Genomic DNA, 24,714 nt, shown 5'->3' on the forward strand with positions numbered 1-24,714 from the left:
GTGTAGACTCGTCAAAAATAAAAGTGTAAAGAAATCTGTACATTATATTGAATGGACATTGCAAGATGTGACGAATCGTCACATTTTTCTGGCCAGTGGCAGAGGTACTATGCTGGCTTGCCACACGGAACTCTGGGTAGGAGAGTGGTACAACGTGTGAAGCCAATTTCTGGTGTCCCCCGCCGTGATATTGCTGGAATATTGCTAAAAGCGGTGTAAAACTAAACTCACTTATTGCAAACTGCCGTCCCATGGCAGGAATACTGTTCTGGAGCGTCATGGGAAACATGCCTTCATGTTTAGGCAAACATCGTGAATGGCGTGAAACTAAAAGAGATTGTTTTTCCTTTACACCAAACGGAATTTGTGTCTGAAGATGTTCAACAAAACCCTCACGTTTTTGTGCAAACTGAGCATCTTCGGGTGCATACGACGGAGAAGGACATACTTTTCGTGTTTGTGAACACCTGGTGTCATCACTGATTTTTGCTCTTTTATCTGCAGACTGTTTATATTTCTGGTCTTCTGGCAATATGTGTTGCCAATCGTGTTAATCTCGTGCAACAACGAGCCAAATAGTTCTAAGAAACTCAACCAGATTTGTTGTTATCGGGTGGCGTCTCACGTCTCCCGTCACTTCACGTGCGCTGCACCTGTCACCAACCCGTCTCGAAAGTCCGGGTACATGTGTTTCAAAGTTCGGTAAAATGCTTCAGTGAAATGCCAAGATAGGCGTAGTCATACGAAGATATTTTAATACATCAAGATATACTTGTGCTGATTTCAATGTCCAGGTAAAATATACTCCAATTCTATTCCACATAATTCACGACTATATAATTTTAACCATATGTATTTTCTAAAGGGGAGATAAATCAATTATGGGGCAAGCGGGCGGTTTTTGGACCAAGGGGAGGCAATTCGACGATGCAGACAAGTAGGCATACCGTGAAAAAATCCCGGAATTACTGTTTAGATGAGACTAAGGTTGTTGTACCTTCAGGTTTGACAACTGAACGATGAAATACATACTGTAACGGGCACTCCTTGATATACTGTATGGGGCATATTTTGCATGTGATAGTGCATGCCATATTGCATGGGGTATTGTATGACATATTGTATGAGATATTGCATGGAACATGGCACAACATACCAAATTAGGCATTGCATGATTGTTCTGCATACATTGTATGGGGTATTGCATGACATTGTATGGGATATTGCATGACATACTGTATGGGGTATAATGACATATGACGTATTGCATGAGATATTGCATGACATGTTGTGTGGGGGTATTGCATGAGATATTGCATGACATGACATATTGTATGAGGTATTGCATGACATTGTATGGGATATTGCATGACATACTGTATGGGGTATTGCATGACATATTGTGTTGGGTATTGCATGACATTGTATGGATATTGCATGACATATTGTATGGGATTTTGCATGACATATTGTATGGGGTATTGCATGAGACAGTGTATGGCATATTGCATGACATATTATGTGTGGGGTATTGCATGACACATTGATATTGCATGACATATTGTATGACATATTGCATGGAGTATTGCATGACATATTGTATGGGGTATTGCATGACATTGTATGGGATATTGCATGACATACTGTATGGGTATTGCATGACATATTGCATGTCATATTGAATGAATGGTTATTGCATGACATTGTATGGGGTATTGCATGACATTGTATGGAATATTGCATGACATACTGTATGCTGTATGGCGTATTGCATGACATATTGTATGGCATGTATCTGGGATATTGCATGACATACTCTATGGGGTATTGCACGACATATGACATATTGTATGGGGTATTGCATGACATTGTATGGGATATTGCATGACATATTGTATGGGGTATTTTATAGGTATTTTATATGGCATATTGTATGACATTGTATGTGATATTGCATGACATATTGTATGGGGTATTGCATATGGCATATTGTATTGGGTATTGCATGACATACTGTATGGGGTATTGCATGACATTGTATGGGTATTGCATGACATATTGTATGGGATTTTGCATGACATACTGTATGGGGTATTGCATGGCACATTGTATGTGATATTGCATGACATATTGTATGGGATATTGTATGGGGTATTGCATGACATTGTATGGGTATTGCATGGCATACTGTATGGGGTGCTGTGTGACAAATTTGGAAATTTTAATATAAATTTTATATTTATATACTTATCCTATCTCACGACTTGCACCTCTCTCTCTTGCTTCGACTTTTAGTGGAACGACCGAAACTTTTTCCCATAGGCCTCCTTGTCCATTCGCCCGTGCACTCCATGCTGCTCTCCTTAATTAGCTTCCTAGTTCCTAATAAAGCTTGCAGCATGCTCCACTAATTGCCCACGTGACTACCTTGAATGATCATTCTCATCTTGGAGCCAACGTTGTAATGTGAGCAGTGGGGAGGCCGGGCGTGCATCCATCACGTGAGATAGGATAAGTATATGATATACAATTTACATTAAAATTTCCAAATTTTTAAACTTATCCTATCTCACGACTTGCCCTTATTATATCCCATGGTTGGACGGCGGGCCGCAGATTACCCTTCTGTCTGGACAGTGCGAATAGCTGGTCTTGGAGCTGTGTGGACTGATGACAACCGTAGATAGCGATGTACAAGGGAGGCCTGTTACGCATGCACGCAACTCCTATGCTTGTAGTGGGTTCTCCGGAACCCCTTGGCTTATTTGGCACGACTCCCAGGGAGATGGGTGCTCCCGAGCGATGTGGTGTTCGGCCGCAACCTTGTACAAGACAAAGGACGCAACTCGGCAAGTAAGCCTCGCCTCGCCACGATTTACAAGGTACCCCCATAATTAAAGTCTTGCGACTAGAATTGGGCCAGCCCCTGCTTCAAGAAGGCCCCCCAGACACCGACCGAGGCGGGTGAAAGAGAAACACAACTCGGCATCTCCAAGGTTTAACGTTCAGTTCCGGGCAGCATTAAATCGACCCTCACTCCTTTGCCTAAGCTTAGTCAAAGGATGTGCCTGGCAACTTTGGAGGCAGAACGCAACGAAATCCACTGGAATTCGGGAGTGTCACACTTCCCTGATGTAATTGCTCTGTGGAGTAGAGGTCAGTAAGCGTGAATGTCGAACACCTGCATCGTCATACTGATTGTGCCTCAGGTCTGTAGGGCCACGCTAGGTGGCCGTATTCCGATGCCTTGGTATGGAGGCCAAGTGAAGTAGTTCTTAAACCCATATAATGAGAACAAAAGGTTGAGATCCAGTTCAAGTTTTATTCAGTATATACAAGGAAGTAGTAACGCGAATGCGGAACTGTCACTCATCTGCGTTGTTGAGCCGATGTTAGCTGCTGAGCCAGTACAAGAGGTCCGAACTGGTGTAGTCCCTGGACATTCGTGACAGACAGGTCTCGCATGTGAAGAGAAGACTGTATCAGAACGCCAGAAGCAACCTTCCATGATAGCGGTCAAGGAGCAGTTGCTATGGAGGGCCATCGTCGAGGCTAGTGCACGAGTCTCATGAGGATTGGAAGCGGCTGGAGGAGGCAAACCTGCAAAGGTGTAGGCTCGCAGGATCGTGGCACGCATCCAGAAGGCCAATGTGGTCCGGGAAACCTCAGTTCTTGAAGCAGTCGACAAGGGTATGAAGAGGCGCTTCCATAGCTGTCGACGATCCTTGGAGTCAGCAAGGTAAACGTGTAGAGCCCTAACAGGGCAGAGTGTCAAATCTTCATTATCGGCTAGGTTATCTGGATCTATCCGGTGATCTGATTCGAAGTTGTGATCTGGACCCGTTTGGTGATCTGGATCGGTTAGGTGATCTTGATTGATCAGGTGATGTGGATCGTAGTTGTGTTCTGGATCGTGACTGTGATCTGGATCGATCCGGTGATCTTGATCGGCACAGTGATCTAGATTGGGCTTGTGATGGTGATCTGGATCGTGAAGGTGATCTAGATCGTTGTGGTGATCTAGAATGATGTGGCGATCTGGTTAGGCGATTAGGTGACGAAACCTGAAGTGTTGATTCATGATGAACGTCCCCCCGGCGACGCTGTTGTAGCCAGCTCAGTCCGGTTCAATGAACTGTGGGGAGACAGTTGGCTGGTTGAACGCGGTTGGCCAGGCTCCATACAAACTGAGACAGTCGAGGGGATATGTACCGATGATCTGGATGATGATAGTGTCGATCTAAGGTCCCCTGGTAGTGTAGATGGGACAAGCAACGAAGACTTACGATCACAACCACCCGCGAGTGATCTGACGCTATGGAAGGAGGTGATTGATGTAATAGGTGCTGAACGTCCTCAGATAAGTAAGAATCTGATGAAGCGTCCATAAAATCCTCTTGAACCACAGCTGTCGCTCTCTTGCGTGAAGGTATGATTTTCTGTCGCTGTAGCTTGAAACGCTTGGCGTGAGTGGGATCAGATTCTGTTGATTTCCTGTCCCTATCGGCGATTCGAGCAAACACGAAGGTAGACCTTAAAATCCTCATCTTTTAGTGAATTACACTTGCCACATCGTTTGTTCCAGTTACATTGTCCAATACAGTCACTGCAAGACGAGTGAGGGTCGAGGGACGAATAATTCGTCTTGCATTGAGCACAAACTTTCCTTTTCCTTGACTGATTATCTGTTTTCCCCATGATGTTAGGGTGAAATAATGTTCCTAATATACAGCACGTCCACGAGGTCGTGCGACAAGAAAGAGAATGATCATTCAAGGTAGTCACGTGAGCAATCAGTGGAGCATGCTGCAAGCTTTATTGGGAACTAGGAAGGTAATTAAGGAGTGCAGCATTGATTGCACGGGCGAATGGACAAGGAGGCCTATGGGGAAAAGTTTACAGTCGTTCCACAAAAAGTCGAAGCAAGAGAGGGGTGAGGTGAGGTGAAATTGGGTTTAAAGTCGTGCTTGAGAATATTTCGCTCATATGACGACGTGCATGCGTGTGTATGTGTATGTGCGGCTGCTTGTACTAGCCCAGACTGAAGCTGGTTTTATAGTGCTAGCCCACTGTCATACCATGCCGCAGTGAAGCATGAATACCCCACTCAGACGCATTATACTGACTCCGAGCCGACCAGTCCTTGTTGTACCCATTAATGCCGAGCGACCAGGCCATATTTTAACGGGACCAACAGTTTAGTACAGCATATTTTAATGTCTGTTTTGGTCTGACCGGTCGGGGATCGAATCGATCTGCACAATTGGGAACCGACCTTCCGCTCTCCCGTTAGGGACAAGATAGTCGCCGCTTTTCATGGCAAGCACATGGGTTGCTGAAGACCTATTCTACCCGGATCTTACACCACGGAGGCGGTCATCGAAGAGACCTTCCGGTGCAAGTCGTGAGATAGGATAAGTTTAAAAAAAATTACAATTTCACTTGGCATATCAATTTTATTCCGTAATGTTGTTACAAATCTATTTTTGTTATTAGAGAAAGGTGTACATGTATATTAGAGAAAATATATTACAATATTCACAACAAAATGAAATACTAGTAAAAAAATACAAAAAGGGATTTTCCGATAACGAACATGAATACATGCAACCATCCTGTTCTTGTGATACATAAAAGGAAATGAAACGGAGTGAGACGTTGAATATCATGGAGGGATACATGGGATGTCTGGAGAGGTACGTGATCACTCAATATAAAAGTCTGCATAAACCATCCCGACTACATCATAAGGATGTTATATAAATCACAAACACTGACGCTGCCAGTTGTTGCCGGAACCATGGTAAAACCCGTTACAACACACGCAAAGTCAAGTCAATTATCCACACAAGAAAAACATGGTAGAATCAATATGAAAATAGTCCTGAGGTGGTTTGATCAACAACTGCATGACGCTCTTTGAAATCTTGAAATTTCATCCTAAAAAGTAACTTTGTCGTGTTTTGAGTGCTGGCAAAACGCTCGGATCCCCTCCCGCCATCTGACGACGACCTGTACAGTCTTTGATTACTATTAGGAGCTTCAATTCATCCTTTAGGGTTCGATGTCGAGCATTTCTCATGTCAATGAACATTAACCGGGCCTGACCACCCAAACGTTTTTACGCCAGGCATATATGTATGTGACCATTTTCACCAGTGTAACCATGGTGGTTGGTTGGTTGGTTGGTTGGTTGGATGGATGGTTGGTTGTTATTTAACGCCACACTATTCCAGCTATATGACGACGGTCTGTAAATAATCGAGTCTGGACCAGTGATCAACAGCATGAGCATCGATCTACGAAGTTAGGATACGATGACATGTGTCAACCAAGTCAGCGAGCCTGACCACCCGATCCCGTTAGTCGCCTCTTACGACAAGCATGGGTTATGAGGACCAATAAAAGGCATCATCTAATGTAAGTAAATTTTAGATGTGCACTCGACAAAACAATTGTTATGGTATGGAACGTAATCACACATACCTGATTTACAGGTATTACGTTATAAAACCTTCAGCGATACAACATATTCATAAAACTGACAAAACTAATAATCATTACGAAATTCCGCCCTGCCATCAAATGGATATTGATATATGCTCTGGGAAGATATATGCCGCGAACAAGATATACACGCCTGGTGTAATACATATATATCATACATCCAAACTGAAGCTAATTTCCATTGTCTTTTACACAAGGAAAAAATCTGATAAAGGTTCCTCGTTGAAGGTCCGTACTGGCCAATCGACGGTAGTTAAATCCAGGTGATCATATCGTCAAAACATTGCACTTCTCCGACACTTCACTACTGAATTTGTTGGTCCGGAAAAGTTGAAATGTTCGTTTCTATGGATAACTGTCACCGTACCATGTGATGTTTCTTTCGTATCTGGTTTTGTTATATATATATATAGTGTCTGGGAACTTGTGGATCGCTTACTATAGCAAACGTGTGAACCCTTCAGTTTACACACAGCTGTAGATTCTGTTGCAGAAACTCTTGATGTTCATCGTCGTAGCAAAGGCTGATGCTACGCTAATGTCGTGGAGTCATTATTCAAGACTGATGGATGCCAAGAGTTCATCCTTTATAGATTGTTGGGGTTCTTCTGGTAGGATACTAAGTAGCTCCCCGATCTAGACTTATCTCCCTTGTCTTCGTCTTTTCGCCATATGGATGAGATTTCTTCAATTGTTCTGCCTTTCGTTTCTGGTAGGAACATGAATACGAATATCCAGAAAAGTATGATCAAAACTGTGAAGGGTACGAAGGAATAGCTCATCAGTCCTTTCTGGAAAGACAAAAGAAAAGAAAATATCTTAGAAAATGTCGCTCAAGGAAAATGCTGCTGATAGTTGACTTGCCTTTGCAAGTGTTTGTCACAGGTACAACCTGTGGGGCATAATACGGTCACCTGGTATAACCACTATTTGATAGGGCCTGGAGTGAGTGAGTGAGCTGGGTTTTACGCCACCTTTAGCAATATTCCAGCAATATCACGGCGGGGGACACATGCATGCTCGTCATACTGATTTTCGTAAAACTCACACACCAAATTGTACCAAGTGGGGAATCGAACCAGGCCTTCGGCGTTACGTGAGTGAGTGAGTTTAGTTTTACGCCGCACTCAGCAACATTCCAGCTATATTGCGGCGGTCTGTAAATAATCGAGTTTGGACCAGACAATCCAGGTATCAACATCATGAGCATCGATCTACGCAATTGGGATACGAAGACATGTGTCAACCAAATCAGCGAGCCTGACCACCCGATCCCGTTAGTCGCCTCTTACGACAAGCTTCGGTTACTGAAGACCAATTCTAACCAGGATCTTCGCGGCTTGGGACCTCTGTTTCTTCCTTAGGGGTCTAATCGTGTTAATTCCTAATTTCGATCTTGGCATTGATATGGTAATGTACATTTGGAGACTGAAGCAATAGGGGTGACTTTCAATACTTTTACCTGCATTTGGGGAAAGGCATACCCAACACAGAAGTTGGCCACCCAGTTGACGAGGACAGACACGCTGATGGCAGATGATCTCGGTCCCTGAGAGAACAACTCTGCTACTATCAACCAGGGTATGGAACCTTGAAAGAAGAGAATTATATATTTTTTTTTTTAAAACATGACCTGAAGCACTTTTAAGCTAAAACACATTATTGATCTTACAATCAAACTTACGATTTTAAGCATGGTAAAAAGGTATGGCGGTATAACTATCATTTTACAGAGGTACAGAGTACCAGTTGTCCAAGGCAATGAGTGAGTCGTTGAGTGAGTGTATTTTCACGCCGCTTTCAGCAATATTCCAGCAATATCACGGCGGGGGACGCCAGAAATGGGATATCGAACCAAGGATAAGTTATCGCTTTAACCACGAGGCTACCCCATCGCTCTAATTGTCTAAGAAATGCATCCATTCGGGCTTTCACTTTGTTAAATAACTGAAATATTGTAGAACCACACACACCTGGCCCTAAGGCGAAGAAGACGACGAACAGGAGAGACACAGCGATACTTGCCACTTTAAACCACTCTACCCGGTCCTGAAATATCGAAAGCGTTGCCGGTCATATTTAAAAAGAACACGATGTTCATGTTTATGTTTGATGTGGTAGAAGTGTCGCTAAAACAGAAGTGTTTTACGCTCATTATTTCTGAAATTTCTAATACGTAAAAAACACTATGTTCATGCTCATGTTTGATGTGGTACAGATTTAAAATAGAAATGCATTTGCTCAAACATTTCTGGGAGTCAATTGTCAGGCGATGGTCATGGCTTAGATTCCAGGTCTTCGAAAAGTTGACAGTATAGATGTGTGATGCGTTTTGGACTCTCATTTATTAAAATATTTTGTTTATTTGGGATTTTTGCTGTTGCTGTTGCTGTTGCCTTCTCAGCAATTATCCAGCTATAGCTACAGACGGCGGTTTGTAAACAATCGTGTCTGGACCAGACAATCCAGTGATTGACATCATGAGCAACGATCCAGCAAATGGGATAGATTACGTGCAACAACCAGGTCAGCAAGCCTGGCATCCGATCCCTCCATCGACAAACATGAGTTCCTGAAGACCAATTCTAAACCGGATCTGCACGGGTTTTATAAAATGTGAAAGTAATTGTCGTAACATGCATCTTATATTTTTTAACAAAAGGAACCTTATGCTCACAAATTAAAATTTGTTTACTCTTGTAATCGTAACTATTCAAAATTGTTTACTTTCTATATAGTTAAAGTTCAACTTACCAAAAGCGAGAGGCACACTGTAATTAATATGCTAGACACGGCCATTCCGCCTAGACCAATCAGATGTAGAGTTCGTCGACCAACCCGGTCCATGAGTGGAATCGTCACCAGTGTCATGACAACCATGACCGCTCCCACCCCGCTCGTGGCGTGTGTGGCGGTGGATTCATCTAGCCCCGCCCCTTTGTAGAGATTCCCGGAATAGTAGAATATCTGTAACGAAAATCTGATGTCTTAGTGAGTAAGCAGTGAGTGAGTAAGCTTAGCTTTACGCCTCTTTTAACAATATTCCAGTAATGTCACGGCGGGGGACACCAGAAATGGGTTTCGCACATTGTACTCATGTGGGGAATCGAACCCGGGTCGTCAACGCGATGAGCGTAGGCTTTAACCACTAGGCTACCCTACAGCCCCTCTGATGTCTTAAGTTCTACAACATTAGATAATCTGATTAAACAATACAGGTTCACTAATTATTTTTATGTGTGTCGGTTACATTTGTAAATGCTCGGAGAGGGCAAGGTCGTCGTGTCGATCCACGGCGTATTTTGTATGAGTGTGTGTGTTTTTGCGTGCATGCGCGCGTGTATGCGTACGTGCATGTGTATGTATATAAGGGCTCTGCAGATATAAGCTGTATCTGTGTCTCTTTAGGTGCGCTCGGCAAAATGTAATATGATCGTATTTCTGTACCACTTTCCAGTAATTAAACGTCTCTCAAACGTCTCCGTTTGAATAACGTGACTTACCGCGACAATTCCTGAGAGTTGCTGCGAGAGGTGCATGACGATACTGATGACAAGGGGCATGCGCAGAGATCGCTTCTTGAACAGCCTGATAACGCTAACCTGGAAATATACGTCATCAAGTGTGTGAGTGAGTTTAGTTTTGCGCCGCTTATATCATTATTCCAGTGCGGGAAACCAGAAATGGGCTTCCGAAATTGTACCAAGTGGGGAATCGAACCAGGGCCTTCGGCGTTACGTGAGTGAGTGAGTGAGTTTAGTTTTACGCCGCACTCAGCAACATTCCAGCTATATGGCGGTGGTCTGTAAATAATCGAGTCTGGACCAGACAATCCAGTGATCAACAGCATGAGCATCGATTTGCGCAATTGGGAACCGATGACATGTGTCAACCAAGTCAGAGAGCCTGACCACCCGATCCCGTTAGTCGCCTCTTACCACAAGCATAGTCGCCTTTTGTGGCAAGCATGGGTTGCTGAAGACCTCCTCTTCCCCGGATCTTCACGGGTCCTCGGCGTTACGAGGGAACCATATAACCCCGACGTGGATCAAGAAACTTTTAATTTTGAGAAATGAGTTTTATTTTTTTGTTTATTATCAAACGTGTACCTTTTCACGTACCATTGTAGCTGTTGTTCGTAATAGACACGGGTTTTAATCATTGCAACACTAACCGAGACCGACCTTCAGTTCATCCAGGACAATCCAGACTTACTTTAGCCTCGCTTTGAGCTTGTTCAGCCTCGATTCTCATCTCCGATATCTCTCCATCTACGTCATCGATTCCGCGAAGCGACCGCAGCACTGAAAGCAATGCATTGATTTGATCTTTACCATTACTAAATCGACTGCAATATTCATCGCACATTCATTGAAAACAGGATCTCAGGGCTATGAAATTTGAGGTGAGGTGAGGTGAAATAGGGTTTTACGTCGTGCTTGAAAATATTTCGCTCATATGACGACGTGCATGCGTGTGTATGTGTATATGCGGCTGCTTGTACTAGCCCAGACTGAAGCTGGTTTTATAGTGCTAGCCCACTGAGATACCATACCGCAGTGAAGCATGAATATCCCACTCAGACACATAATACTGACTCCGAGCCGACCAGTCCTTGTTGTACCCATTAATGCCGAGCGCCAGGCAGAGACCAACAAGTACCATATTTTAACGTCTTTTGGTATGACGGGGTCGGGGATCGAACCCGCGACCTTCCGTTCTCCGGGCGGACGCTCTTACCACTACACCATGGAGGTCTATGAAATTTGAAAAGAAACTATTAACACAAATCCCTTCTCGTGGAATACAAACCTATTTCAATTAAAAGATAAAGCTACTGTTTTCAATTTTGCGGTCCTTTATCGTTGATTTAAGACCGAAGTGATTTATAAACCGAACGCGTTTCGGGGTGTAGAAACCTATTTCAATACCTGTTACAGGAGGGCGGGGAGATGGGCGTGAGGTGTGGGTGGGGGTGAGTTGAAGGTCAAAAGTAACAGTATCCCTCGTCTTACTCCGCCCGAGACATATTTTGTGTGTGTGATTTACACTGAATATCAACAAACCTGTTTGTGCAGCAAGTTCTTGGCCTTTTGAGATCAGCAGATATCGTGGACTCTCCGGGCAGAACGGCATGACTATCAGCTGCAGGACACAGGGTGTTGCCGTCAAGCCTGACGAAATGACAAAGATAAAACGTGAGTTTGTGTGAGCTTAGTTTTACGAGGTTTTTAGCAATATTCCAGCAATATGACGGCGGGGAACACCAGAAATGGGCTTCACACATTGTATCCATGTGGGGAATCGAACCCGGGTCTTCGGCGTGAAGAGCGAACGCTTTAACCACTAGGCTACCCCACCGCCCCCCAAGATAAAGGAATTGAGTTCAAATTACACATCACATCACATTTCAGGCATAAAACAAGATAAACTTTTTGTGTGAGTGAACGCGAGGGAGCGAATTGGGTACGAAGCCGCCTTGAACAGTATTCCAGAATCGAACCCGAGTCTTCGGCGTGACGGGCGAACGCTTTAACCACTAGGCTACCCCACCGCCCCCAACACATCTAGATGCATATCGGGATGAATAAGGGTTTTAAGCACAAACCCGTGAATACCCCATTAGACCTGGTCGTCAGCAACTCATGCTTGTCGTAAGAGACGACCAAACGGGATAAGGTGGTCAGACTTAGCTGACTTGGTTGATGCATGTCTTATTCGCATTACAAAGATCGATGCTCATTATATCAATCACCGGATTGTCTGGTCCAGACTCCATAATTTACAGACCGCCGCCATATAGCTGTAACATTGCCGAGTGCGGTGTTAAACAACAAACAAGCAAACATTCGCAGAGGAAATAAATTTTATAATGACGCTGTGACGTGTCATTTGTCATTTACGAGACGACACGAGATGATACGAGATATTCTGAAGATGCCTTACTTCCACATAACCCAAAATGTACTATGTCTTCAAATTACATGTTAATATTTATATATAGTCTGCTATTTGCTAAAAAATGCGATATATAATAATAAGAATAATTACAAAAAAAATCCCGGGTTGTAGCGGAAATCGATAGAGTTTACATTATTATTCAAAACATAATTATATATGATACAAAGGTCTTGTAAAAATTTCACTGAAGGATTCTAAACGTATATTTTGTTCATTTATGAACTATTATCATTCTTACCCAAGAGAACGTCCCAGTATGCGTTGTTTCCTAATATCTCGGGGAAGCCGAGAATTTGCGAGATTAGAATACCGGAAACGACAAATAGCTGATGCAACACACCCAGAGCTCCTCTGATGTCAACTGACGCGATCTCGCTCAGGTAGATAGGTGCCAGAGCCGTGTAGAGACCTGTAAGTATGTAGATATAATCTGTAAACGTTGTCCAGCAACCCGGGAACAGCTGGGTTAGATTTGATCTTCAACAAACCTCAGTAACCCATGCTTGTCGTAAGAGGCGACTAACGGGATCGGGTGGTCAGGTCGCTGACTTGGTTTTCTTTTGAGATGCACAGTTACATTGCAATCCCATAGTTAAAACAACTATTAACGTCTTGTGCAGATATTTTTTCAATGTGATTGCCTTGGGTTTAACTGACTGACTGAGTTTGGTTTTACGCCGCTTTTAGCAATATTCCAGCAACATCACGGCGGGGGACACCAGAAATGGGCTTCATACATTGTGCCCATGTGGGGATTCGAACCCGGGTCTTCGGCGTGACGAGCCAACGCTTTAACCATTAGGCTACCCCACCGCCCCGCCTTGGGTTTAAGGTGAGTGAAGTATGGTTTTAAGCCACTTTAAAAATAAAAAACCCATTCCAGCAAAAGGACAGCGAAGGACAAGAGAAATAAGTTCCACACATTGTACCCATATGGGGAATCGAACCCTGGTCTCCCTCGTGACGAAGACAGATTTTAACCACTAGACTAAAAAACGCCCCACAGTCACGTATATTCTTGCATACGTTTAACTGATATAATTCTTCAAGAGGGACATATGATACGTACACGTGTTCCTGTTATCCAAATATTTCCTAATTTTTCAATAGAAATGTTTCCCCTTCAGTCTGTTGATATAGTAGAAAAATTCATTTTGACAATGCAAAAAATAAATTTCTGTTCAAGTCAACTTCTGACACAGATCATCATCATCATCATCATCATCATCATCATCATCATCATCATCATCATCACCATCACCATCATCACCATCATCATCATCGTTGTCGTTTTATGATCGCGTTCAGCGTTTACATAATGAATGTAACGCGTATCACTTTACAACATCAAACTACGTAGTCGCCATTTACACAGATCAAATGATAAGCTATAACGATAAAATACATCCTCATCCGCTAAGTAGGACCTGAGAAACGTATTAAAACATTCAGATACACATACCACAGTTGAATCCCACGACCAGCCTCCCCACAATGATCATCTCGTAGGTTTCCGCCATTCTGCCGAAGTACAACAGTGCAGCAGCTCCAACTCCAATCAAGGCGTTAATCATGGAGCCCTTCTTTCTGAAAGAAACAACAAAGAAATAGATTATCACACTTAATTTTTGAAGATTTGAACAAACTTTTCTGTACTTCAAGAAAACATTTGCATGTTATCGCGAGGATGGTGGTGTTATGGTCTGGTCATTGTTTATCATCGCACACAATTTCCAGCTATATGGCGGCAGTCTGTAATGGAGGCTGGACCAGACAATCCAGTGATCAACATCATGAGCATCAATTAGGATACGATGACATGTGTCAACCACCCGATCCCGTTAGTCGCCTCTTACGACCAGCATAATCAAGACCAATTCTAACCCAGATATTCACGGGTCGGTCTTATGAAGTTTGCTGTCTCATTTGCAGAAATGAGAAAATAATTTTCTGTTTTTATTCGAAAAGCACTTGACCGGCCAGTTTTCGTTAATTCATAATGTTGTATATGTCGTATACGTTTTTTGAGCTTAGGTGCATACATGCAAAGGAATATATGAGCTTTAATACTTCTGACAAATGGCCCTACGCTTGCCTCAGTTCGTCGTCATGGTATGTCACGATCATGGCAGATCGCATACCGCATACATCACAATAAGAGTTCTTCGGGTAAGGACCGCCTCCGTGGTGTAGTGGTTAGAGCGTCCGCCCGGATAGCGGAAGGTCGCGGGTTCGATCCCCGACCGCGTCATACCAAAAGACGTTTAAATATGGTACTTGTTGGTCTCTGCCTGGCGCTCGGCATTAATGGGTACAACAAGGACTGGTCGGCTCGGAGTCAGTATAATGTGTCTCAGTGGGATATTCATGCTTCACTGCGGCATGGTATCTCAGTGGGCTAGCACTATAAAACCAGCTTCAGTCTGGGCTAGTACAAGCAGCCGCACATACACATACACACGCATGCACGTCGTCATATGAGCGAAATATTCTCAAGCACGACGATAAAACCAATTTCACCTCACCTCTTCGGGTAAGTGACATTCGTGGTAGGTCACGTATATGGTGGATTGTCTAATGGTTAGATTACAATGAGAGTTCTTCTACAGGTCCCATTTATGGTAAGTCACGTACCCAGTGGAACGTATAGAGGGTAAGCCGTAATTAGAGTTAAGCCCACCTGCCAAAGGAGTCGGCCCACAGTCCCGCTAACAGACCCCCGACGGCGCCGCCGATAGCAAAGGCTGCAACCAGGACAGCGAACAGGTTGGTCTGAGTGTCCACGTCCATCTCCTGACCGTCACGTGCTATGGATGTGGCGTTCATAAACTCCTTGATCCTCTGAAAAATGTCACAATCGTAAATACGTTTACAACCTATGTGTGGGTTGTGTTTAATGTCACGTGAACAGAATTCCAGTCATATTAATACTCAACATCCGGGTTAGAATACTGATCTTCAGTGACCCATCCTTGTCGTAAGAGGCGACTAACGGGATCGGGTGGTCAGGCTGGCTGACTTGGTTGACACATGTCATCGTATCCCAGTTGTGTACATCGATGATCATGCTGGTGATCACTGGATTGTCTGGTCCAGACTCGATTATTTACAGACCGCCTCCATATAGCTGGAATATTGCTGAGTGCGGCGTTAAACAACAACAGCAACAAACAACAACAACAACAACCAACAACCAACAACAACAACAACAAACAACAACAAACAACAAAAACTACACACAGCTTAATGACGGATGAAAGCTTGAAGTGATGAAGGTCCTTAACTGTTTCTGAAACTCTCGAGAACAAGTGCTGACGAACCCAGACGCATTAAAGGGATTCTAACCCAGAATCGTGCCATGCGCTTAAGGGACATAACTCTGAGCAGGTAATTGCGGCGCCTTGCACGACTGGACCAAGACTGACCCCCCTGATGTATTGCTTCATTTTGAGGTTATATAAGCTGCGCTAGAAGCCGATTTACAGTTTACCATAAACAAACATACACACAAACAAACAAACTGATACATACAATACTACCATGTGGTATTAACAGTTACGTTAATTTGGTTGTGTACAGAAGTTTGCTGGTTGAATGGCTTATACAGTAGGGGTGTACACAAACGTATATCTCATGAAATCCCGTACACACTCTTGTTGAAACACAACCAGTTATAGTCTGATTGCAGTGAAAACAAAAAAGTAAATCAAATAAAGTGAAATTAAGATTGCGAATCCTCATAATTTTACCTTGCCAATTGAACATTTAATCTCAAAAGTTTATTCAAATTAGGATAAAAGTTGTTTAACAAACGATCATAGATTCAAATCGATATTACTGGTTTGTATTACAAGGGGGTTAGCGCAGTAGTTGGAACAGTGAAACAAATGCACGTGCGGTACGTGAAGAGCGTTAACTTATAACTAACCTTGTCGTTTCCGGTGTTTCATTTAATGTGCATACCCCCTTGTAATACAAACCAATAATAGCCATGTGAAACTATGTTCGTTTGTTAAACAACTTTTATCCTAAGTCGAATAAAATTCTGAGATTTAAATGTTCAATTGGCAAGGTAAAATCATGAGGATTCGCAGTCTTAATTTTACTTTATTTGTTTTACTTTTTGGTTTAAAGTGACATTCATCGGTATGTTTTCACTGCAAACAGACTATAGTCACTACAAGTGCAAAGGCCGCACAAAGAAGAGATATAGTATGAAATATTTGTGTGCGACTATTGGGTGTATCTTGAGACTGTCATCTGTCACGAAGTGTGAACACGATCAACTGCTACGTGACAAGCAAGTCACGATACATAAAACATGCTGACAACATAAGAAATTGCGTGTGACATCTTGTCACTGGTGGGTCACAGATAGCATAAATCATGCGTAAAAAATGTGCTTGTTTTGTTTTTGCTTGACGCAGCTAAGCCGCAGTCTCGCTATACCGCGCCGGCATGGAAACTACCGATTCTTGACAAGATAATCGGGTGATGGACCAGACGATACCATGACACGACATTGCATTTGCTCATTGTGCTGATAGTGTTAAAATAAGAAACTCGAGGGATTACATTTGCACGTTTTGCGTGGGTGAGTGAGTGAGTGAGTGGGTGGGAGAGTGAGTGAGTGAGTGTCCTGAATGTGCATTTTCTGGATCACCAGGACGTTGAGTGTGCACGCGCGTGCATGGCATGCGTGCGTGTGTACGCGCGCGCGCGCGCGCACGTGTGTGTGTGTGAGAGAGAGAGAGAGCGTGAGATATACAGAGAGTGAGTGAGTGGGTTTAATGTGTGGCCTGAATGTACATTTTCTGGTTCACCTGGCCAGAACGTTGAGTAAGCGAGTGAGTGAGTGACGCAGCTTCAGAACGCAATCTAACATTTCAGTAATCTTCCCATGTATTGTCAGTCCGCTGATAACGGGACTTTTCGACACACGGGTTATCTACATGTTTCTGACGAAGACATTCCTGGGCGACGGTAGGGCTATGACGCAGGCGTACAGGAGATACGTGGGTGGGGCATTGACTCACCACTGTCCAGACCAGCAACCGCGACTCACTGTACTAGATAATAGAAACTGGGGCCTCACCAAGGTGACAGGGACCGTTAAAAAGCAACACTCATTATCGCAACTTCTTATCCTGGCTCAGATGAGGTTGCAGAACAAGGCCCTGAATAGCTGACTCGTTTTGTAAGCATCGTCCTACTGATTTTATAATATGTTGGATTGTGTTCTCAATAAAACCAATCAGATAATTTTGTCGACTAGAATCGAGTCTCTGAAAATAAAATTTCAGAAAAATTAAAAAATTTAATAAAACGGAGTCTTTCTTTATTTCCAGACTACCCATATATCATTAGTTGTTTCTGTTTAACACCGCACTATGCATAAATCCAGCTTTTTGTCTTCGGTCTGTAAATAATCGGGTCTGGACCAGACAATCCTGTGATCAACAGCATGAGCATCGATCTGGGCAATTGGGATACGATGACATGTGTCAATCAAGTCAGCGAGCCTGACCATCCACCCGTCAGTCCCATCTTACGACAAGCACTGGTTGACTGATTATGTGTGTGATGTCTGCATCACACTGAGTGAGTGAGTGAGTTTGTTTTACGAGGCTTTTAGCAATATTCCAGCTATATGAAATGGGCTTCACATATTGTCGGGTCTTGTGACGAACGAACGCTTTAACCACTAGGCTACACCACCGGCCCTGCATAATGTACATGTACATGGGTGAGTGGATAACTGAGATCTCAGCTCAGCAATGCTAGACGGAGACTATGCTTGTTAGTGATCTTCAGTATGCTTTTGAAGGCGGGTTATTGAATTCAAAAATCTTGTCGTGAAGGTCTGGGTTAGAATTGATCTTCAGTAACCCATGCTTGTTTCGGGTTAGACTTGATCTTCAGTCACCCATGCTTGTCCCCCGTGAAGATCCGGGTTAGAATTGATGTTCAGTGACCCATGCTTGTCCCCCGTGAAGGTCCGGGTTAGAATTGATCTTCAGTGACCCATGCTTGTCCCCCGTGAAGGTCGGGTTAGAATTGATCTTCAGTAACCCATGCTAGTCGTAAGAGGCGACTAACCGGATCGGGTGGTCAGGCTCGCTGACTTGGTTGACACATTTCATCGGTTCCCAATTGAGTAGATCGATGATCATGCTGTTGATCACTATATTGTCTGGTTCAGACTAATTACAGACCGCCGCCATATAGCTGGAATATTGCTGAGTGCGGCGTAAAACTAAACTCACTCACTCACGAATTTGTTTCTGAGTTTATAATCTGCCGCCTGCTCTTAGTTTTCATTCCGACGCGAAATAGCAAATATTTATATAAATCTTACGCTTCCTTTCTCATAAAATTATGAGACAAGTCTGGTTGATCTCTCTTTGTCTACATTTATTAGAAGATGTTTAACAACGCGACACGATCTACTTCATTAATTTAATCTATATTTAATAAATTTCATAAAATACTTTTTTAATAGAAATAACCGGATTAGAGAAAATCACTTTATTTATTCATGTTATCTTTTACGCAAGCTCCTTGGTTGAGGAAGACATGCGAAACACTAAACAATACTGATGGCCTGATGCATATGACATGGTGTTATGTCAACAAACCTGTAGACAAAATACCCGTGCACTGTACATATTACATGGGGGATGACTTGCACTTTTCTCACGAAATCACGAGTGATGTCTGTCGTTAATTAGAATGAGACAACATGGCAATGCAGATAAGAAGAGTCAGGCTGGTTGGTTTGTTATTTTACACCGCACTCAGCAATACTCCAGCTATATGGCGGCGGTCTGTAAATAATCGAGTCTGGACCAGACAATCCAGTGATCAACAGCATGAACATCGATCTACGCTATTGGGATACGATGTAAACCAAGTCAACGAGCGCTACCACAGTCGTAAGTCTGTGTTAAAGTATGGGAGTTACGATCATCTTAGCGCTACGATCGCTTTGAGGAACGGGCCCAGACCACCCGATCCCGTTAATCGCATCTTTCGACAAGCATGACAACCAAATGACAATCAATTTTAACCCGGATCTTCACGGGTCAAGGAGAGTCTGAAGAATGAATACCAACTGTATATCCGGGCAAACATTGGCGGGAATGAAATTTAAAGAAAATACATTTGAGTAAAAAAAAAGCCACTCGATCAACATAATAAATGAAATTATGTTTGGAGAAGGTATACCAACTATATTACTCACACTTTGATAAGGATCACAAAAATTCACAACTTTACTTAAACGTAGATTTATAATTTGAAATTGTATCTATTTGAAACTGGATAAATTATAATATGGCAACCCTTCTTTAGGCAGACAGCCACTTTATTCTATTTCATGCACTTGATACATGAGTAACCATAAAAATGGTTCTCGTGGCACCAATCAAATCATGGAACGAGTCATTGACAAATAAACAACACCTGTCAATAGCAGGTATGGGATCCACAAGATGCAATGACATACTGAAACCTAGGAACCATGCTTACAATAAGCTTAGATATTTAAACCAAATTTGACCCCACATCATTGTTTTCTGTTGAATCCATGAGTTGATCCTTAGCAAAGTGTGAATAGTATATATATCCGGGCAAACAGAGGTGAGTGTTGGTAGGGAAGAACCGATGTTTTGCTCATGTATAATAAACTACGTATAAAACGAACTTTGTTATAACGAAATGACGGATATGACGAACTGTTTTGTCTCAAACACCTGCTGCATATTTTAGTTCGAATACGTGTAACGAACTACGCATATAACGAACTTAATTTAGTGGTCCCTTTGTGTTCGATATAAACGTAGTATACTTTATGACAGTGTGTTCAGTAGGAGAAGGTTTAGTACCTATAATCTCAACATATATGGGTATTGGAAGGTGAGGTGAGGTGAAATTGGGTTTAACGTCGTGCTTGAGAATATTTCGCTCATATGACGACGTGCATGCGTGTGTATGTGTATGTGCGGCTGCTTGTACTAGCCAGACTGAAGCTGGTTTTATAGTGCTAGCTCACTGAGATACCATGCCGCAGTGAAGCATGAATACCCCACTCAGACACATTATACTGACTCCGAGCCGACCAGTCCTTGTACCCATTAATGCCGAGCGCCAGGCAGGGACCAACAAGTACCATATTTTAACGTCTTTTGGTATGACGCGGCCGGGGATCGAACCCGCGACCTTCCGCTCTCCGGGCGGACGGGTATTGGAAGGAAAGAACGGGCTCGTATATATTGTTTTGCCATATATTGCAGGGCTCCAGATAAGGACCGTATCGGCGTTTGTACGGATATAAAATATGTACGCTACGGTAGGGAATAATTGAGAAAACGTAGCAGATACGCACCACAGCAATTAGTGGTGTGCGGAATCATTTACAGACCTATTTATCTAAAGCATATCAATCTGATTTCAAGCAGTGTCCCATATTTAAATTTACGTGATAGCGACACGTTAGGGTTTCCCTTGTCGTGTTTTGGAAATCCCGGTTGCTAAGGAAACCGCGTACAGCAGCGAATCATCTCGGTTAAATTTGATTGGTCAAAATTGCGCACGTGTATGTAAACATGGCGACACAGAAACAAATAACAAGTTACTTTCAGGAACAAGAATGTGCCTCGACGACTTGTACACGGTCAAGTTATCAAATTGCTGTACGAATAATTAACGAACGAACCAGTATCACTCACTTGCCTTGTCGTAGTCAGTCATTAAATTCCATTCAGTACTCTAAGTGTACTCTTACTTTTTGTACAGAACTCGTATATTGAAAACAATGAGGAGTGCGCAATCTGATGTTGAAAAATTATCTGGAGCCCTGTATTGTAAACCACGTTTGTAACGAACATTGTTACAGCGAAATTACCGATATAACAAACTGGTTTTGTCCCAGCCACTTGCTATAAACTTTAGTCGGAATGCATGTAACGAACTACGGTTATTACGAACTACTGGTCCATATGTATTCGACATAACCGTAGTTATCAGTACAATGCTGCAACACACATAACGGTAACATATACCTGTTACCAACGTTGGATTGTCGTTAATAAGATGAAGACGGTGCAGGTGTGAGTCAGTGAGTGAGCTGTGTGTAACGCCGCTTTTACGGCCTGCTCAATGTGGGAGGACAACCCGAAGTGATTCTGTGTATGGGTATGGCGCTAAAGAACCAAAAATCATAACTGGCTAACCAGGGCCTAGATTTTCGAAGCTCTCTTTGCGCTAAGATAGTCGCAAGTGCCATACATTAACATTGACTTATGACTATCTTAGGGCTAAGATAGCTTCGAAAATCTAAGCCCAGGATTCGAATCACAAACACAGGTTCCACAAGGGACGCAACTAATTGCAGCGCCTTAGGACGATGGTCCTGACGAACATGGTAACATAATATTGGCGAACCGGGAATCGGAAACAAATACAGGATTCTGGCGTGCCCAAGGGACGCAACTCTGCACAGCTAATTGCGGCGCCTTACACAACCGTTATCTCAGATTGTGTATGTAAAGATGGTGATTCTGGGCGTGTTTTCACAGATTTCACGTACCGCTTCAGGAGCGTTGATGACACCGGTGTTGTAGCCGAACTGGAACGAGCCCATAGCAGCAGCAAATATGGACATCAGAAGTCGCAGTGTCAGTTTCTGTGTAACAGAAAAAACAGTTATGAATAGACTTACTGAAAGCGTATGGTTTTACGCCGCTTTAGCAATATTACAACAATAACATGGCGGGAGACACCAGAAATGGGCTTCACACATTGTACCCATGTGAGATATCGAACCCGGGCCCTCGGCGTGAGGTGCGAACGCTTTAACCACTAGGCTACCCCACCGCCCCTAATTACGAATAGAGTGTTACCGTAAAGAACACAATAAGGTTTCGCCGTCCGTCGATCACGAACGGCGGTGGGGTAGCTTAGTGGTTAAAGCGTTCGGTCGTCACGGTTCGATTCCCTACATTACTGGTGTCCCCAGCCGTGTTATTGCTGAAAGCGGCGTAAAATCTTACTCAGTCAGTCCAAATGGATCTCACATATTACGTACCTATGGAAGCTTATTATTGCCACAAAATAAAACTGTAACGTGTTTGCAAATGATACAAACATCAGTTTTAATAACTGGCGAAAATCAGTTATCTATCTTTGTTTAATAATATTATTCGCCGCCCTCTTTCCTTCTGGTCGAGTTCGGAGATGAGAACCCCTAAATAGTGAGTGAGTTTTGACAAGACTTCTTCCATGTTAAAAGATATCACAAAAGTGAGTGAGTGAGTTTAGTTTTATGCTGCATTTAGCAATATTCCAGCAATATCACGGCGGGGGACACCAGAAATGGGCTTCACGCATTGTACCTATGTTGGGAATCGAACCCGGGTGTGCGAACGCTTAAACCACTAGGCTAACCCGCTGCCCGATCTACGTTATAAATTGATTTTAAGACGTTTACCAAGTAATCTAGGTTTGATATTTCATAAAGTAAGTTTTATAGAACCCAATTAGTGAAAATCACTTTATATTTTTCTATAAATCTTTTTTGGGTGAGGTTGGAGTTGAGAAACACTGATCAAGACGAATGGCCGTTGTGCATTTTATGTAAACAAACCAGCAGACAAATATTCGTGCACTACATATTACATGTGGGTGACTTGCAATTTTCTCATGAAATCATAAGTGATGTCTGTCGTTAACTAGGACGATACAGCCTTGAATTAAGATCGCGAGGTGAGGTGAGGTGAAACGGGGTTAAACGTCGTACTTGAGAATATTTCACTTATATGACGACGTGCATGTATGTGCATGTGCGGCTGCTTGTACTAGCCCAGACTGAAGCTGGATTTATAGTGCTAGCTCACTGAGATACCATGCCGCAATTAAGCATGAATACCCCACTCAGACACATTATACTGACTCCGAGCCGACCAGTCCTTGTTGTACCAATTAATACCGAGCTCCAGGCAGGGACCAACAAGTACCATATTTTAACGTCGTTTTGGTATGACGCGGCCGGGGATCGAACCCACGACCTTCCGCTCTCCGGGCGGACGCTCTAACCACTACACCACGGAGGCGGTTATTTACAGATAAGAGGAGTTTTGAGTAGGTATAAAACCTCCACAGCTGTACAAAAAGAGGTGGGTATTGGTGGCAACAGACCGGTACGTACTGTTTTGTCAGTATGTCTAAAATAAAGTGAAGTTTAAAAAACACGTCAGAATTTAATTCTTGAAACCCATTTGCCAGTTTCTGAGAAAGGATTTTACAAAATTCAAGATGCTATTTTCATGGATTATATGTAATAAAAATTTAAAATGAAACGGGGGAAAACTGAACATTTACACAACTGTATTTCATGGTGTACGACGTTCGTGCTGTTGATCACTGGATTGTCTGGTCCAGATTCGATTATTTACAGACCGCCGCCATATAGCTGGAATATTGCTGAGTGTGACGTTAAACAAACAAACAAACAAACAAACAAACATGGTCTACGGTCCACGTGGGATGTATCAGGACAGTGAGATTAATATCAAACAGCCAACAAAGGGACTTGATCTTGTTGTCCAAGCAGGCATCGAAGCAAAACAGCATTGAATCTTTGGTTATATATAATGCGTTATGGAGTAGATTATTGACATTTGTGGGTTTTTAATTTCTGTTTTTGTTGTTAAGATTATTGATAGTTTATGACTGCACGTGTCGTTGAATTGACTTACCCCTTGTGCTTTGGTTGGCTGGGACTGGACATCACCCCCCGACTTTTCCGTCGTTCCATACGTCATCGCCTTCGACACCTCAACCTTTTCACCCATAGTGGCGGTGGGGACAGTCAATCTGTCCAGGTGTTGCGTCACTCACTGTGTGGCTTGTCTGAAAAACATGACATAACAGTGAGTGAGTGAGTGAGTTTGACATAACAAAATATGATGACATAATGCCGTTACACAATTGAATGTTGCCGCCAGTGGCTGCACGGGCTGCAAGGGCTGCACGGCGGTGCGGTAGCCTAGTGGTTAAAGCTTTCGTTCGTCACGCCGAAGACCCGGGTTCGAGTCTCCACACGGGTACAATGTGTGCAGCCCATTTCTGGTGTTCCCTGCCTGATATTGCTGAAATATTGCTTAAAAATAAACTCACTCACGAGTCAGTTGCAAGATCGTCATAATTGCCCGCAACTACGGAAAACCAGTTGTGCCACTTTTGCAG

The 24,714-nt window shown here is 43.1% G+C and overlaps 1 protein-coding gene across 1 annotated transcript in view; it reads right to left on the reverse strand.

The window, feature by feature from the left end:
- Nucleotides 1–5,442: 5,442 nt before the first annotated feature.
- The window catches only part of LOC124264590 (glucose transporter type 1-like), a 40,716-nt gene continuing 21,444 nt past the window's right edge, over nucleotides 5,443–24,714 (reverse strand). Inside the window, exons 3-14 of the mRNA XM_046699340.1 lie at nucleotides 24,225–24,378; nucleotides 22,058–22,153; nucleotides 15,149–15,309; nucleotides 13,931–14,055; nucleotides 12,707–12,877; nucleotides 11,574–11,681; nucleotides 10,723–10,811; nucleotides 10,011–10,109; nucleotides 9,262–9,474; nucleotides 8,481–8,556; nucleotides 7,970–8,097; nucleotides 5,443–7,298 (exon numbers count right to left, since the gene is read on the reverse strand). Coding sequence (XP_046555296.1) covers nucleotides 7,095–7,298; nucleotides 7,970–8,097; nucleotides 8,481–8,556; nucleotides 9,262–9,474; nucleotides 10,011–10,109; nucleotides 10,723–10,811; nucleotides 11,574–11,681; nucleotides 12,707–12,877; nucleotides 13,931–14,055; nucleotides 15,149–15,309; nucleotides 22,058–22,153; nucleotides 24,225–24,320 — 1,566 coding nt within the window. The 5' untranslated portion in view covers nucleotides 24,321–24,378 and the 3' untranslated portion in view covers nucleotides 5,443–7,094. The remainder of the gene's footprint in view (nucleotides 7,299–7,969; nucleotides 8,098–8,480; nucleotides 8,557–9,261; nucleotides 9,475–10,010; nucleotides 10,110–10,722; nucleotides 10,812–11,573; nucleotides 11,682–12,706; nucleotides 12,878–13,930; nucleotides 14,056–15,148; nucleotides 15,310–22,057; nucleotides 22,154–24,224; nucleotides 24,379–24,714) is intronic.

The sequence above is a fragment of the Haliotis rubra genome, unplaced genomic scaffold, assembly GCF_003918875.1.
Source record: "Haliotis rubra isolate DU_JTF1 unplaced genomic scaffold, ASM391887v1 Scf930, whole genome shotgun sequence".
In the NCBI taxonomy this organism is placed as follows: Eukaryota; Metazoa; Mollusca; class Gastropoda; order Lepetellida; family Haliotidae; genus Haliotis; species Haliotis rubra.